At 38.8% G+C, this 17552-nt stretch overlaps 1 protein-coding gene across 3 annotated transcripts in view; it reads left to right on the top strand.

Annotated features, from left to right (window-relative positions):
- Positions 1–218: 218 nt before the first annotated feature.
- The window catches only part of dlgap5.S (discs large homolog associated protein 5 S homeolog), a 33462-nt gene continuing 16128 nt past the window's right edge, over positions 219–17552 (top strand). Inside the window, exons 1-13 of one of the 3 annotated variants that reach the window (XM_018232268.2) lie at positions 219–375; positions 5918–6190; positions 7045–7244; positions 7329–7418; positions 8031–8121; positions 8404–8481; positions 9693–9748; positions 11946–12196; positions 13376–13641; positions 14673–14799; positions 15006–15091; positions 16685–16845; positions 17249–17341. In XM_018232268.2, the coding sequence (XP_018087757.1) occupies positions 5950–6190; positions 7045–7244; positions 7329–7418; positions 8031–8121; positions 8404–8481; positions 9693–9748; positions 11946–12196; positions 13376–13641; positions 14673–14799; positions 15006–15091; positions 16685–16845; positions 17249–17341 (1740 nt within the window). In that variant the 5' untranslated portion in view covers positions 219–375; positions 5918–5949. Of the gene's footprint in view, positions 376–450; positions 482–5917; positions 6191–7044; positions 7245–7328; positions 7419–8030; positions 8122–8403; positions 8482–9692; positions 9749–11945; positions 12197–13375; positions 13642–14672; positions 14800–15005; positions 15092–16684; positions 16846–17248; positions 17342–17552 lie in introns of those variants that run through there. The other 2 variants (XM_018232267.2, XM_018232269.2) reach the window with 2 other exon arrangements.

Below are 17552 nucleotides of genomic sequence, written 5' to 3'. Positions count from 1 at the left end.
TTGTTCAGCCCAAGAGCCATCCATTACATTCACGAAAAACAAGGAATGGCGCCCTTTATCCCTTAAAAAAAAGTGACAGCATTTCCTCACACACTCATTTAACGTTACTACGCGCCAGCCAATGAAATGGCGCCTAACTGATCACGTGATCAGTGCCTCCGGCGCGGAGAGTACATCCCACAAATCAACAATTGGCTGAGACGAAGTAGCCAATGGGACGCCGGAATGCGGCTCTGCCAGTCTTAGAACGATATCGCGTCCAATCGGCAGGGATTTCCGGTGATTTGAATTTGCGCGACCGGAGTGTAAAGGCGTAGGAATATCAGAAACGTCACAGAGTTTGGTGATCGGGGTTTGTTTTTTGTGGGTACAGAGGTGAGTTCGTTTCCGCGTATATTTATCTGGTGTGGTGGTGTCTGTATTTCTGTCAGCTTCTCGGAAAGCCGTAGGAATCTTGTATCCGGCATGGCGGGAGAGCAGTGTATGAGTAGCGCTTGTTGCCTTTATTGTGTCTGGGGAAATGAATGTAGAGCAGTGACTACACATATAGGTCATTTCATGAGGTGCCTTCCACTTGTTCTATAGACTGGGCCACTGGTCTCCTATTGGGGGTGACATGGGGAATATGTCCAGTATTTTACTCTAAACAATGAAAGCTTCTGCTTTGGGACTTTTGCAGTTACTTTGCTTAAAGGAGACCTATAGAATAAATGAGAAACCCCTTATTGTTGGGCAAGTCTAAGTAATTAGTAATATATGATGTTGTTACACAGGGTTTAACCAAACAAATCCCCCTCCTGTCCCACATGTTACATCCAACAGCGGATTTATTTGCATCGGATCTGGTCCTGCCCACGAATTGTAAAGTTTTGGAGAAAGTGGTTAAATTCCTTAGTGATGATTTGGCTCTGCCTCAAGTAGGGTTGTCACCTTTTCTGGAAAAAAATACTAGCCTTCCTATATATTTATCTTTATTCCCTATTAATAACATTGGGATCACTGACCTTCCTATATATTTATCTTTATTCCCTATTAATAACATTGGGATCACTGACCTTCCTATATATTTATCTTTATTCCCTATTAATAACATTGGGATCACTGACCTTCCTATATATTTATCTTTATTCCTATTAATAACATTGGGATCACTGACCTTCCTATATATTTATCTTTATTCCCTATTAATAACATTGGGATCACTGGCCTTCCTAAATATTTATCTTTATTCCCTATTAATAACATTGGGATCACTGACCTTCCTATACATTTATCTTTATTCCCTATTAATAACATTGGGATTACTGACCTTCCTATATATTTATCTTTATTCCCTATTAATAACATTGGGATCACTGACCTTCCTATATATTTATCTTTATTCCTATTAATAACATTGGGATCACTGACCTTCCTATATATTTATCTTTATTCCCTATTAATAACATTGGGATCACTGACCTTCCTATATATTTATCTTTATTCCCTATTAATAACATTGGGATCACTGACCTTCCTATATATTTATCTTTATTCCCTATTAATAACATTCGGATCACTGACCTTCCTATATATTTATCTTTATTCCCTATTAATAACATTGGGATCACTGACCTTCCTATATATTTATCTTTATTCCCTATTAATAACATTGGGATCACTGACCTTCCTATATATTTATCTTTATTCCCTATTAATAACATTGGGATCACTGACCTTCCTATATATTTATCTTTATTCCCTATTAATAACATTGGGATCACTGACCTTCCTATATATTTATCTTTATTCCCTATTAATAACATTGGGATCATATCACTGACCTTCCTATATATTTATCTTTATTCCCTATTAATAACATTGGGATCACTGACCTTCCTATATATTTATCTTTATTCCCTATTAATAACATTGGGATCACTGACCTTCCTATATATTTATCTTTATTCCCTATTAATAACACATAGTATTGTAAATGTATGGTTAATATCATTTCTATGCTAATGGTACATGGATTAATGATAAGTGCTGAAAAAGAATATTATCTTTAAAAATAGCCCTTTATTAGAGCTCCCTATAGATGTTCTCTGGTCCCTGTCTTGTCAGAGTTGCCAGGTTTAATTTTCAAAACCAGCCAAAGTCGGCTACAAAACCAGCCCAAAACTAGCCAAGAGGCACTTTAAAAGTTGCCCAAAATAGCACAATTTGTGCAGTGAAAAGTTTAAAAAAATAAATGAAACATATGTGAAAATACACCTTTTTCAAATTTTCACTGTTTCACAAATTTTTCCATGAAGTAAAATGGGAAAGATTTGCCTATCACCAGCGGCGTAACTACAGAGGGGGGGGCTCAGGAAATAAGGCCCTAATACAGGGGTGCCCAAAATTTAGATCAGAATCTACCAGTAGAACATTAGCTGATGATCAGTAGATCTCAAGACACTGTCAACAAACAGCTTGTCTGAATCACCCTCCTGTTTCATTCTTTTCACTCCGATATTTATTACGTTACGGTTACATAAGAAATAGGTGTTTGTTAAATGTAGCAATATAAATTCTCTCACAAATCAAAATAATCTTTAAGTAATATTTTCCATGGAACAGAATGCTAACAGTCATATTATGGATGTTGATCATAATGGGACAACATCACTCCTGCTTTAATACATATACAATTTCAATAAATATTGGTGAAACCGGTCAACCTCTAGACATTTTAGTGACTAGCAGATTTTTGCCCCAAAATTGTTTGAAATTGACTAAAGTCACCAAAAGATGCAGAGCCCAAAATCTGGTAGAAGAGAGAAAGGCTTGGGAAATGGCAAGACCAGGCCCGAAACGTTGCCTGTTACTGACCGTTTGTAATAAATTCTCACATTTTGCAAACGAGGTGCTGCAGTTTTTCTCTCTTCTGCTGTATATTTGGCCCATGGCAAGGGCCTGTACGCTGCTTTGAACTCTGACCGAAAGGAACTTATATGAGGTGGTTGAAGCACACACATCTGTATACTTGAGCCCAAAATCTGGTAACTCTTGACTTCTACACAAATCAGTCCTATTCGTGCTGGGTATTGTAGTATTGCATTAAACTTGGCAAATTGTTAAGCAAAAACTGCATTACCCAACATGCATTGGGAGACGTAGGCTCGGCACATTAGGGCAAGAAAAAACTTTGGCTGGTTTTCAAAGTACAAACCAGCCAAAGGCCCAAAAAGCAGCCCAAATCCGTACCTTGGCTAGTTTGTACTTTCAAAATCCGTCTGCTTTAAATTTGTAGCCCAATTTGGCTGGAAAACCGCAAACCTGGCAACTCTGTAATAGGGACATTTGGGGGTGCAGCATGTGACTTATGGTTAATAATTGCTATGGGGAGACCTTTACTGGCCACTTTGTATTGCTGACATTCCCTTTCGCCTCCATCTCTTACATTCCACATCCACCTCAAGCTGTTTTGTTTTTAAATCAGATTTGCACTGACATTGGCCCATGCTCATTTGATTCCTTTTGATGTTCTTCATAAAGCAGCTATGTCAGACTGGTTTTTAGGGGGATGCGCGTGGCCACTTGCTCATACTTTTATGCTTCATACTCAATTATTCAATATGAGGACTGCATTACTGTTCTGTATTTTTTTCTGATTAGTTCCCAGATGACATTACAGCATATCTGTGCCTTTAAGCTTATGTTGCACTCTAAAAGTGGCATGGAACCTATCACTGGGTGCTTTATGGACTGTGGCACTCCATAAAGCAAATTCTATTTGTTTTTTTCAATAAAGCTTCTGAGCGAATTTTGAGGTGACCTGTGCTTGTGGTTTTAAAGGGAAACTTTTGAGAGTATGAATGTTGGTTACCTTCAAATTAAATTTCAGTATATTCTGAGACATTTTGCAATGGGTTTTAATTTTTTTTATTTAGAGTTTTTGAGTTATTTAATTTTTTATTCAGCAGCTCTCCTGTAATTTCAGCAGTCTGGTTGCAACCACGCGTTTGGTTTGAATAAGAGACTGGAATATGAATAGGCGAGGCCTGGCTAGATGGATAAGTAATAATAAGTAATACATGTGTAGCCTCACAGAGCATTTAGATGACCCCCGTCTGAAAGCTCAAAAGAAGGCAAATAATTCAATAACAATAATGTTTATACTAACTAAAAAAAAGAAATAATCATGGTCCATTGAAAAGTTGCTTAGAATTAACCATTCTATAACATACTAAAAGTTAAAGGTGAACCACCCATTTAATATAAGCATCATATTGTTCACCTTTTCAGTTGCATTCCATCTGTTATTTTTTTACAGTTTCCTCAAAATTGAAGCGTAAAGTTGAATGTTTCAGTCTGGCAGCTCAGTGATCCAGGAGCATCTGAACAATTTGCTTCATTTAGTTGATACAATTAGTTGCTGCATTTCTCAGCAGTAGCTGGGGAATATTAGCAATTTTTGTATCAATACTAACGGCTGCCTTTAATGAAACTCGGGGATTCTGCTCAGCAGGGACAAAGATAACAAACATATCAACTAAACGTAACAATTTAAAACAGTTAAAGAGTCGGCGACCCCCCCTTCCAGAGCTGCTTTAGAAGGTGAAAAATGAAACTTTACACTTCAATATTAGCAAAACAATCGCAAATAGAAAATCGAAAGTAATTGGGAAAAATAATTTATTTCAGCTGAACTATCTAAAACCAACTGAACTGTAAAAAGCATTTGGAGGTGAACAACCACTTTAAATGTTTCAGTTTTCAGATTGTTCCCCAGAAATAGACTTTTTATTGTTTTATTGTTCCACAGAAATAAATACTTTCCATTATTTATTTTTTTTGCTGTTTTTCCAAAATCTAAGTTTCAGTCTGGCAGCTCAGTAATTCAGGCAAGGCCAGAAATGGCATTTTTCAGCTGCGTTTTTAAAAAAGCTCCGCCAGGCGTAAATACACATAAACTGCACTACCACTGAAACTAATGGAAAACACACTATGGCAATTCACACAGGGCGCTTACAAGCCGAAATCCGCCACAGGACGCCAGTATTGGCGTTTTTCAGCAGAATAAGTTAAGAAACTACCAAATCAATAGACTCTATGGGATCTGCATGTTTGAAACCACACTTTGCGTAAACACTCAGCGTATTTTAAATATGGCGTCCAAATTCTTAATGAGTAGTGCATGTTGGTAAAAGAAACCTACGTGCTGAAAAACAATGAAAAATGCATGTTGATGGTCGCGTGTGGCTTCACTGGCGTATTTACACCGGGCGTTTCTCTTTTAAAAACGCCACGTCTGGCCTTGCCCTAAACTGTTACAATATTGCAATATTTTGTTGATACATTTCCCAGCAGCATCTCTGGAGTATTGGCAACTATTGTATCAATTCTAACAGCAGGGATTCTGCTCAGCAGGGACACAGATAAGAAATGTATCAACTAAATATCAATGAGGGTCGGCGCTTCCCCCCCATCACAGAGCTGCTTTAGAAGGTGAAAAATTACTCTTTACACTTTTAATATTATAAAAACGGTGACACATAGAAAATGGAAAGTAATTGGGGAAAAGTCATTATTTCTGGTGATCTATCTGAAAACAAAGGGGTTGTTCACCTTCAAACAACTAGTTAAGTCACCCAGCCTGAGAAGATGGCATTTTCAGCTGTATGCAGGAAAGAAGCCGGTTAGTAAGATTTTCCTAAACCCAACACACCTGATGTAAGTGGAAGATGCAAAAGGTGGTATGAGTAGAACAGGATGGATAGATCATGTGCTGTGTAACCTGCTGAATGAAGGGGTGTAGGCATAGGATGAAATGTCCATTGCACAGTCCTACGACTGCTCGCACTGTGAGCTCTGTTCTACCTGCTGCGTTGGAAATTGGAAAAGGGAGAAATTTGAATGTAACATTTTTTTTTTTGTCCTTGCATTTCAGGTTTTGGCGCGAGCCACATTGTTGCAGCAAAAATGGAAACCCAAACACAGTTTGTTGGTAGATATAAGAAGGATCTGAGCATTGAAAACTTAAGAGCAAAAGTTGCTCGTCGTAAATCCATAACCCAAAAAGAAAGCCGGCATAATGAGTTTAAAAAATGCAGGGGGCTGTCACTGGCAGATGCCAATGTTTCAGTGCTGAAGGAGTGTGAACTTCCGCCTCTGGAGGAGACCAATGAAAGCTCCATTCTTAAAGCACAGGAAACTACTTTGGGTAAGTTCGCTCAAACCTACTTCAATCAATGGCAATGTTATCCCTTTGCCCCGTCAAGCTGCTTCAGATGAATACATGTTAAACTAGGGGTTACATTTCCAGCACATATGTTTCTTAAATTGAAATGTTTGTGTGATAGTATTTATATAGCCACACCAATATACAACACGAGTATGGTTTAAGCAGAAAATAAATCTACCTGATTATTTTGTTTTCTCGGATACGAAGATATGGGGTATTGACATATTTTAGAAATATGACTAACTTTAATTCTAAGTTGGAAACATTGTTTTTTCCGTTTTCTGCAGCCTTCCTATTGGTATTAATAAACATCTACAATTAATCAACATGGTGCCTGCTGTGGTGGTGGTTTCATAGTCCTTGTTGATGCCTTTCCAAACATAGCATTTATGGTTGTTACCTTAAAGTTTAATTTTAGTCTTACCTCTACAAATTATCTTGTCCAATAAGGTTTGAAATTTAGACAGGGGTAAAATAGATTTCAACCTGAAATATCTAGAATTTTTGCAAAACCAGCCTATTGGGTTTATTTAATGTTTAGAGGATTTTCTAGTAGACTTAAGATATGAAGATCCAAATTACAGAAAGATCCATTATCTGGAAAACCCCAGGTCCCGAGCTTTCTGGATAACCGGTCCCATACTTGTATATAGATACATATAAACTTAGCATGCTGGCTGTCCCTAAAGAGGGAACTATACGGCAATCTTCAATCTAATGTCTGACAAAGCCTATTTATGAAATGTTGATTTGCAAACACATTGAGAATATTTTATGACATGAGCATAGAGAGGACTGAAAAAAATGAAGGTCTATTTTCTCTTTATACATAGTCGGCAAGTCCAAAGAGCACTTAAATCAACGTCGTGATATGCTGCAGCGATTTAAGGAGGAAAAGCAGCTGAGAAAACTAAAAGAGCAACGGGAAAAAGCAGCCAAAGGGGTTTTTAAATGTGGAACTTACAAATCCGATGGGACCATTCTTCCAGTGTGGGGCTCTCAGCCTACTGCCAAAATAAAACCAAAGGAGAAGGTATGGTGCCCTTTTTATCTGTGTGGCCATACAAAGAATTGGTTATGCTGTATTTCTTACAATAATAGTATTCTGCCTTTTCAGCAAGCTCCCCCTGCTGTTCCAAGAATTACAAGGTCTATGGCTAAAGCAGAGCCTGCAGGGAACAAAACCAACAAGACCCAGCATGTGACAGTATGTTCTTGATTTATGTGCTATTAAATTTTATATGTATATATGTAGATAATTATGAAGAGGACCAGCACTCCGTTTCCAAAACACAATAATTTATTGTAATGTCACAGTGTCTCCAACGTTTCGGCCCACTTTGGGGCCTTTATCAAAGATAAAGTGCTGTGTGTTACATCAAACATTTAAATACCCATAAACCCTCCAAAAATGACATCATTAACAATAAAATTATTCAATTAGTGTAAAACATTAAAACCATGTTGAAGATAGGTGAAAGACATATCAGCCATTAAAAGTATATAAATCCACCACTAGGTGTCACCTCAGTCTCGTGAGTGAAATATCCATGTGTCAAATCCATAAGAAATCACTTTAAAAGTAATGATGACTTTTTTGGCGCCTTTTTTGGAGGGTTTATGGGTATTTAAATGTTTGATGTAACACACAGCACTTTATCCTTGATTAAAGGCCCCAAAGTGGGCCGAAACGTTGGAGACACTGTGACATTACAATAAATTATTGTGTTTTGGAAACGGAGTGCTGGTCCTCTTCATAATTATCTGTGTGTATTTATTCTAGGATAGTCCATACACTTAGTGTTTTTTGTTTTTGCAGACTGTTCTTAACTCGAGCAAGATTTCTGTTGAACGGGGCATAACAAAAGGATGTGGACAGAACTCTGCCCTAAAGAAACCTGTAACTAAAGGTAATGTCTAAATTTTTTTTCTGTGCCTTTTCTCATTTTTCAGCTTTGAATGGCTGCCCCCATGGCTACACAGCAGCTCGTTTATATAAACCTTTTGTCATTCTCAGTATTTTATTGTTACTGTCCCAAGACTTTAAGCAAATCCTACAACAAATGCTGTAATTTGGTCTCTAACTGAGATGCTGATCAGGATGAATATTTTAAAATGGGACAATGGGCATGTAGTTGTGCCATGAGTAGCTTATTCTATGCAAGTCTTATTGTTTTTCTTCTTTTTCCCAGTTGCTCCTTCTCAAAGAGGTGTTAGAGCTGCAGTTACTACAACTTCTACTACAAAACCTGCTCTCAGAAATAATGTTGGTATGTACTAAGCTTACAGACCTGTTTTTTCAGTTTGAAAGGCTAATATCTCTTGGCTCACGGGGTCATAACATATGTTGGTAAATAAGAGATCTTGCACTCCGTCTAAATACAGTTGCTTTTACATTTGACATACTCAGGGGCGATCCTGGCCCCTCCGCCGCCTGAGGCGGCAGCAGTTGCTGCCGCCCCCCCTCCCCCATGCACTTACCTTTTTGGGTCTGGGGGGGTCCACCAGGGCAGCAGAGAGGGCCAGTGCACTAGCGCAGAGAGCCCAACTGCGCTCTCTGCGCTAGAAGAGCCGACTTGAGACTGTCGCCTCAGGCTGCAGTGCCCCACTAGGTACCAGGGGCGACAAAAATGCCGCTCCTGGTACTTTAAGAACCGGAAATTCGGCTCTTAAAGTACCAGGAGCGGCATTTTTGTCGCCCCTGGTACCTAGTGGGGCGCTGCAGCCTGAGGCGACAGTCTCAAGTCGCCTCATTGGCGAAGTGCCCCTGGACATACTAGATAACTGCAAGGCATACTGTACATAGTACAGGTATGGGACCTGTTATCCATAATGCTCGGGACCTGGGGTTTTCCAGTTAACTGATCTCTCTGTAATTTGGATTTTCATGCCTTAAAGAGATCCTGACACCAGAAAATAAACTTTTTTTAATATCTTAACGTTATCTTTGAATGCTATTTATAGTTTAGCCATAAAAGTATCTGCCTGGTGCTTTTACATTACTTTTTTTTTTTTTCCCTATGAGGAGGCTGCCATATTTGTGCAGCAGGAGTCCGTTGGCATTAGAAAATCTAAATGTCAGGTTGACAAAACAGGTTTAGGAACTTCAAGTAACAATTATTTTTAAAAGCAGAACTATCTGCAAAAAAAGATCAACATGACCTATAGGTAACTTGATCATGTATATTAATATTTTGAAAATAAAATTTTTAGTGTCCGTATCACTAAGTCTACTAGAAAATCATGTAAACATTAAATTAACACAATAAGCTTGTTTCACCAAAAAGGATTAATTATATCTTTGTTTTGGATCAAATACAATCTGCTGTTTTATTATTAGAGAAAAGGGAAATCATTTGGATTATTTAGATAAAATTGAGTCTGTGGGAGACTGCGTTTCCATAATTTGGAGCCTCCTGGATAACTGATCCCATACCTGTTTTGCAACTAAAATCTATTTGTTTGTTTTTTGTTTTTGCAGTCACCAAGTCCCAGAATAAGACTACCAAAGAAACAAAGACTATAGAAAATGCTAAGGTTAGAATCTTGTTTTATCTATTTTATGTTTCTGTGGTCTGATTTGAAAACCTCAACTGTCTACTGAATTTTTTTAAAGTTCCAGTTTAAAAGGGTTTCCCCTGCTTATGTAAAGGCACTTCTAGCAACTGCTAGCTATTTTCCCAAGCCTTTTAAAATCTGTTTACTATTTATATAAAGCTGCTTCCTTTACAAAGCACTCCTGTCCTTATAGAAACCTTAGTGGATTGGTGACAAGACCTGGCATTTTAAAGTAATCAGAACCAATAACTGTTGATGGCAGAAAGTGGGCATTGTAAAAGCACAAACACAGAATGCAGCATTTTCAAATCATATACCACCATAATGATTTATTGCTTTGTATACACGTTTTGTTTTACCAACAGTCCAAGTCCAAAAACTAATTACGGTACTTTAATTTTCCTTGTTTTAATGCTTTTCTGTAATTAAATCTTTAAATATTAAGCTAGAAACAAAAATCGGCTAAAAAGCCATTTTTCTTGCAGTGTGCTACTTTAGAAACATTTTGTAAAGGTTAACTGTTCAAAGCATATAAAGAAAACACAGAAATAAAATGAATTCATGTTTGAGGCCATATGGCTAATATTGTCTCCAATGTGAAAAGACAGCTAGTACCTTTCTATTAGGAAGTTCTAATCACCGTGCCTAAAAGAGTTTGTGTTCTTCCACATGTGTTTCTCTCTTGCACAAAGGTCTAAACTTGTATTATGGCTCTGCTTCCTGCCCTCTCCTGCATTGTTGGGGAAACCATTTCTATTAATTAGATTGACCACAATAGTGCAAGCTATAACACTATATTTATTCTAAAGATTGCATTATCATACCTTAGTAAACAGCTACAGAAGCTCTCTGTTTGTTTAGGATAGCAGCTGCCATATTAGCTTGGTGTGACATCACTTCCTGACTGAGTCTCTCCCTGCTCACTCATATCTCTGAGCTCAGATTACAGCAGGGAGGGGAGGAGGGAGAGAGAGGAGCAAACTGAGCATGCTCAAGCCCTAGCCCTGGAGGTTTATGCTGAAAACAGGAAGTCTGATACAGAAGCCCATGAGTACACAATAGAAGGAAAGAAATTCTGTGTTTCTTTTGACAGAGGACTCAGAGCAGCATTCAATTTGAGGGGTTATTAGTGTATCTATATAGACCTTTCTGATAAAGCTTACTTAATTTTAGCCTTTCTTTCTCCTTTAATTAAAAGGATACTGTCATGGGGAAAGAAAATGTTTTCAAAATGAATCAGTTAATAGTGCTGCTCCAGCAAAATTCTGCACTGAAATCCATTTCTCAAAAGAGCATACAGATTTTTTTATATTTAATTTTAAAATCTGACATGGGGCTAGACATATTGTCAATTTCCCAGCTGCCCCCAGTCATGTGACTTGTGCTCTGATAAACTTCACTCTTTACTGCTGTACTGCAAGTTGGAGTGATATTACCCCCTCCTTCCCCCCAGCAGCCAATCAACAGAACAATGGGAAGGTAACCAGATAACAGCTCCCTAACACAAGATAACAGCTGCCTGGTAGATCTAAGAACAACACTCGGTAGTAAAAACCCATGTCCCACTGAGACACATTCAGTTACATTGAGAATGAAAAACAGCAGCCTGCCAGAAAGCATTTCTCTCCTAAAGTGCAGGTGCAAGTCACATGACCAGGGGCAGCTGGGAAATTGACAAAATGTCTAGCCCCATGTCAGATTTCAAAATTAAATATAAAAAAAAACTGTTTGCTCTTTTGAGAAATGGATTTCAGTGCAGAATTCTGCTGGAGCAGCACTATTAACTGATGTGTTTTGAAAAAAAACATGTTTTCCGATGACAGGATCCCTTTAACTGCTGTTTGCCCAAGGTGCAATCCTAAGCCAACTGTCTTGATTTTACCATGCAGAGGCCTAAATTGGTTTCAGATTGGAGTGTGTGACCATTAGTAACATTTCAAGTTTTGGAAGTATACCATTCCCTAGCTTGTCATATATTGCTATGCAGACTACTGTAAATGAAAATGTATCAAACCGCAAACAGAGGATACACCCAAATATATGAATTCCTCCATAGAAGTGAAAAAGCAGATTTTTTTTTTTTTAGCAGTTTTTATAGGGAAAAGAAACTTTGTTACAAATCATTCTATAAGATACTAGTTTTGAGAATGAACGTTGTCATTTATTTTACTTTTAGAAGTCTCAGATTTCTGAGCAGCCAAAATTAAAAGAAGCGAAACCATTGCCGAAAGAAAATGCTGTAGAAATGGAGTCTTCCCTGGAATCTCATGAAGCACCACATGAAAGGAAACCCTCATTTGCTCCTCAGAACTTTGTGTTCAAGCCCATGGATGGTCTTTCACCTTACAAATTTAAGCCTATGACTCCTAGACGGGCTAATGCATTTCTTACTCCTTGTTTCATATGGAGCCCTTTGAAAGGGGAAAGGTAAGGAAGACTCGTTTGCAGCCAATGAAAGGACAATCTCATTGAATTTTAATGGAGTTAGAATACTAGAATACATTCAAGCCCAGGATACACAGTAGATAACAGATAAGTACTACTATAGTTTATATAAACAAACTGTGTAGCCATGGGGGCAGCCATGCAAGCACAGGATACACAGTAGATAACAGATAAGTACTACTATAGTTTATATAAACAAGCTGCTGTGTAGCCATGGGGGGCAGCCCTTCAAGCACAGGATACACAGTAGATAACAGATAAGTACTACTATAGTTTATATAAACAAGCTGCTGTGTAGCCATGGGGGCAGCCATTCAAGCACAGGATACACAGTAGATAACAGATAAGTACTACTATAGTTTATATAAACAAGCTGCTGTGTAGCCATGGGGGCAGCCATTCAAGCACAGGATACACAGTAGATAACAGATAAGTACTACTATAGTTTATATAAACAAGTCACTGTGTAGCCATGGGGGCAGCCATTCAAGCACAGGATACACAGTAGATAACAGATAAGTACTACTATAGTTTATATAAACAAGCTGCTGTGTAGCCAAGGGGGCAGCCATTCAAGCACAGAAAACGCAATAAAAAATATCCTTATCACAATTGTAAAATTGTGATATTTTATTTATGCATTTAATACAACTGCATTGATAAAAAATTGTGGTAATTTTTACTGTTATTTTGGAAAATACTTGAAGATGGTGCTAGTGCTTAAATACCAATTTGGCTGGCTTATACCCTTTGTGGTATAGTTCCCATAAAACCATTCTACCCTCACCTAGTTATTTCAGCTGGACTGTTGCTCACCTCCTGTAGCACTATCCTTTTTATAATTGTTTACCTGATGTCCCAGGCCAGTGTTCCTGTTAGCAGATCACTGCACCGGCCCGGGGTATTTGTTGGAGCTCGCTTGCTGCAATCTTTTTCCTCTTTTGACTTCTTCTGCAGTTCTGGGCAGGCAGATACACAGTAAAGCCAGCTTTTTACATCTAGGTTCAGCATTACACTCTCCTGCAAATGCACTTGTCCGTACTGGTATAAAAAGTCTGAATAATTGGACGATAGCAACAAGGAACTTCTACAGAAATACCCTGGGCCGGTGCAGTTGAGCTTTAGTTCATTTTTCTTCCTGATTTTTTTTTCTTCTTACAGGAATAATTTGCCAGTACCCCTAATGTGCAACAAAGAGCAAACAGCTGTGGAGCAAGTGCCAGAGAGTTCTCAAGTGGAGAAAGTGCTTGCTTTGGAGCACATGCCTGAGCCAGAGAGTTCTGAACTGGAAGTGGAACATAAGTCTGAGCCAGAGAGTTCCGAACTGGAAGTGGAGCATGGAGAGAAAGTGCTTCCTGTGGAGCAAATCCCTGAGCCAGAGAGTTCTGACTTAGAAATGGCCAATCATTCTGTTGAACAACAAAAAGGTTATTTTCTTTTCCCCTCCTTATAGACATCAATAGGCGTGCAATGTGGCACAGTTCCTATGCAGCAGGGAAATAAACCCACAAAAATATCAAAAGAACCGCCGTATGTTTAACTTTTATTTAAGTACTTTGAAGTGGCAAGAAATGGGGAGGCTGGACACTGGAACAATAAGAGACATGTACCGTATGTACTCGAGTATAAGCCGAGTTTTTCAGCATCCAAAATGTGCTGAAAAAGTCTACCTCAGCTTATACTCGAGTCAGTGGGCAGTAGCTGAGATTGCAGTCACTTTTAATCATTCCTATACCAACAGTTCGCTTGGGGAGAGACTGCAATATCACACAGCGCCCTCTGTTGGTTATATGAAAGAATAACAGTGATGGCAATATCACACAGCACCCTCTGTTGGTTATATGAAAGAATAACAGTGATGGCAATATCATTCTGCACATGGTAGTGGGACAATGCACACAGTAATCCGTTTGGCAATTCTCTGTCACCATCAACTTTGCAAAGAAGTCCGGTTGATCGCTGGGGGGGTCGCTTTGGCGGAATGTGCGCTGCTGGGAGACAGGGCTGTAGTTGTGTCTAGGCTTATACTCAAGTCAATAAATTCTCCCAGTTTCCGTAGGTAAAATTAGGTACCTCGGCTTATACATGCGTATATACGGTAGTCTTTTATTTTATTTTTTTTCCCCATTTCTGGTGGCCTTTAAATTCTAATGTGGGAGTAGATGCCTTGCATAGCATGTCTTTTTATTTACTCCACTTTAGCTATACATTGTACCAGTGCTAGCGGGTATATGCAGAGGATTTTGCTTCCATCCAAGGATTTTACTTTTGACATGTGGCTATCCATTTAAATTCTTTGCTTGGACAATGACGGCCTTTGTATTACAGACGCAATACATACAGAGAGATAGTTCCTTCCGTGTTCATAATTCCTATTCCTTCCTATTCACCACATCTCCACATTTATTTCCACATACTAGAAATAATAGCCTGATCTTTTTGGTTTCCTCCAATAAAGTTCCAGCGGATGTATTCCTGACTGCAGCTGATGCCCCAATACTCCCTTCCTCGCCCACACCAAATATACAGAAGGAAAATGAGCAGGAAGCACCTAAGGAGCCAGAGCATGGTGTGCCATATTTCAGGTCAGTGCAATTACCAAGGAACAACTTTGCCAATTGAGCATAATGAATTCTAGGAAAGCTACAAATCAGAAAATTTTTAATCACTTATGCTGGGAAAAAAAACTTTGACATACTTGTTCTAAAACTACAATGTAATATTTGTATTTTAAGACCATAGACCGTGTTTTCACTCACATGTAACATTGCCATGATTCTCTTTATTTTAGAGATATTCTGAAGTTCGAGATCGGCAGGCTGTCTCTTTTGTGCTGCGAGTGGGATAAAAGAATTGAGATGGATATCCCAGAGGATGGTAAGGCATTTGTGTAATTAAAGGAACAGTAACACCAAAAAATATAAGTGTTTTAAAGGAATGACAGTATAATGTACTGTTGCCCTGCATTGGTAAAACTGGTATTCACTTCAGAAACCCAAGCGTAGTTTATATAAACAAACTGCTGTGTAGCCATGGGGGCAGCCATTCAAGCACAGGATACACAGTAGATAACAGATAAGTACTACTATAGTTTATATAAACAAGCTGCTGTGTAGCAGTGGGGGCAGCCATTCAAGCACAGGATACACAGTAGATAACAGATAAGTACTACTATAGTTTATATAAACAAGCTGCTGTGTAGCCATGGGGCAGCCATTCAAGCACAGGATACACAGTAGATAACAGATAAGTACTACTATAATTTATATAAACAAGCTATTGTGTAGCCATGGGGGCAGTTTATACTATGCTAATATTGCTGCTCAAGCAGAATTCTGCACTCAAATAATTTTCTCAAAAGAGCAAATAGATTTTTTTTTTATATATATTTAATTTTGAAATCTGACATGGGGCTACACGTATTGTCGGTTTCCCAGGAGCCCCCCGTCATGTGACTTGTGCTCTGATAAACTTCAGTCACTCTTTGTTGCTGTACTGCAAGTTGGAGTCATATCACCCCTCCCTTTCCCCCTCAGCAGCCTAACAACAGAACAATGGGAAGGTAACCAGATAACAGCTCCCTAACACAAGATAACAGCTGCCTGGTAGATCTAAGAACATTACTCAATAGTAAAATCCAGGTCCCACTGAGACACTTTCAGTTACATTGAGTAGGAGAAACAACAGCCTGCCAGAAAGCAGTTCCATCCTAAAGTGCTGGCTTTTCTGAAATCACATGACCAGGCAAAATGACCTGAGATGCACCTACACACCAATATTACAACTAAATACACTTGCTGGTTCAGGAATTAAATTTTATATTGTAGAGTGAATTATTTACAGTTTAATTTAGAAACAAAAACTAAATCATGACAATCTATTTTAGGACAGGAAAAAGAAGCATTTCTGTATTCAAGACTTCTTTTTTTCAATTTTAATTCCCTCCCACAGACCAGTTTCAGATTAACTGGTTATTGGATTTGGTTCCACATGTGTGTGTCAAGATTTAACGCCTCTGTGCTTTAAGTAAATGACCAAATGAGTGGATTTTAAGGGGAATAGTTTTAAAGGAGATGAAAAGGCTTCATGCACATGGGGGTGCCAAATGTTAGGCACCCCAAGTGATTGTATTGACTTACCTGAAACCCCAGGCTGGTGCTCCTATCGGCTGAAAACTGCACCGGCCTGGGGTTATACCAGTGAGCACCATGGAGCGATCCACTTCAGTCTTCCTCTTTGCAAACTCTTGTGTCTAACATTTGGCACCCCCAAGTGCACAAAGCCTTTCCTTCTCCTTTAATACCAGCCCACACACAGAGTGCATTCTCTAATGTCATTGCCACTACTTGCTGTAGTTTAGGGGGAAGGCATGAGCAGTGATATAAATGTGGTTCTGTTACACTGACACTGCTTTGCTATTTACCAGGTGTTGGTACTACTGTGGAATTAATTTTTATTCTCCATTTACAGCCAAAGATTTGATCCGCACCACTGTTGGCCAGACTAGACTTCTGATGAATGAAAGGTTTAAGCAGTTTGAGGGCCTAGTGGATAACTGTGAGTTCAAACGTGGTGACAAGGAGACCACATGTACAGATCTGGAGGGATTCTGGGATATGATCTATTTTCAGGTATGTGTTTAGTTTCTTGGAAGAATTCTAAATCGGTCCATAGTTTTCAGTCTTTTTTTTTTTGTGCACTACCTAGGGACTGTGCCTGTGGAATGGTGTGTTAGAAATAAAATTGGGGCACTAGACATTTTTTTTTTTAAAAAGGACACACAGTAACATTCATAAGTCTACTTCTAAAATTCCTGTATCCATAGTACATCCTATACTGTTCTTTTACTGCTGGTGGCTGAGAGCTAATCCACTTCTATAAACAAAGGGAAGCACAGGGTATGGGACTACCCCCAGAAGATTAGAATGCATACTCTTTCATACATATAGTGACGGGCTCCTCATTATTTTGCCACTTTGAAGACCTTTCTACCTGCTGTCAGAACAGAAGTAATCCAAGCTTATTCCTTATTAGATAGAAGATGTAAAAGCAAAGTTTGTTAATCTTGGCAAGCTGGAGGAGAATTCTTGGCAACAAAACACAGCCCCAACCAAAAAAATCATAAAGGTAAGTACCTTCTAAGCTCATCGATACAGATAATAGGGATGCCTACCCAATTGTAATTTAAGGGTGGTGGCAGGCGAGGCTACTGGGGTAGATTAGTTGCTCATCGACAAATCGCCTCTTCTTTGTGCGACTAATCTCCCGTAAATGCCTTCCCGTCGGCTAGAATGTAAATTGCCGACGGGATGGCACTTGGAATGCTTTTTTGCCTCAC

This window comes from Xenopus laevis, chromosome 8S, assembly GCF_017654675.1.
Source record: "Xenopus laevis strain J_2021 chromosome 8S, Xenopus_laevis_v10.1, whole genome shotgun sequence".
Lineage (NCBI taxonomy): Eukaryota > Metazoa > Chordata > Amphibia > Anura > Pipidae > Xenopus > Xenopus laevis.
The sequence above is the reverse complement of the archived record's forward strand: the minus strand, read 5'-3'. Positions and strand labels throughout refer to the sequence as shown.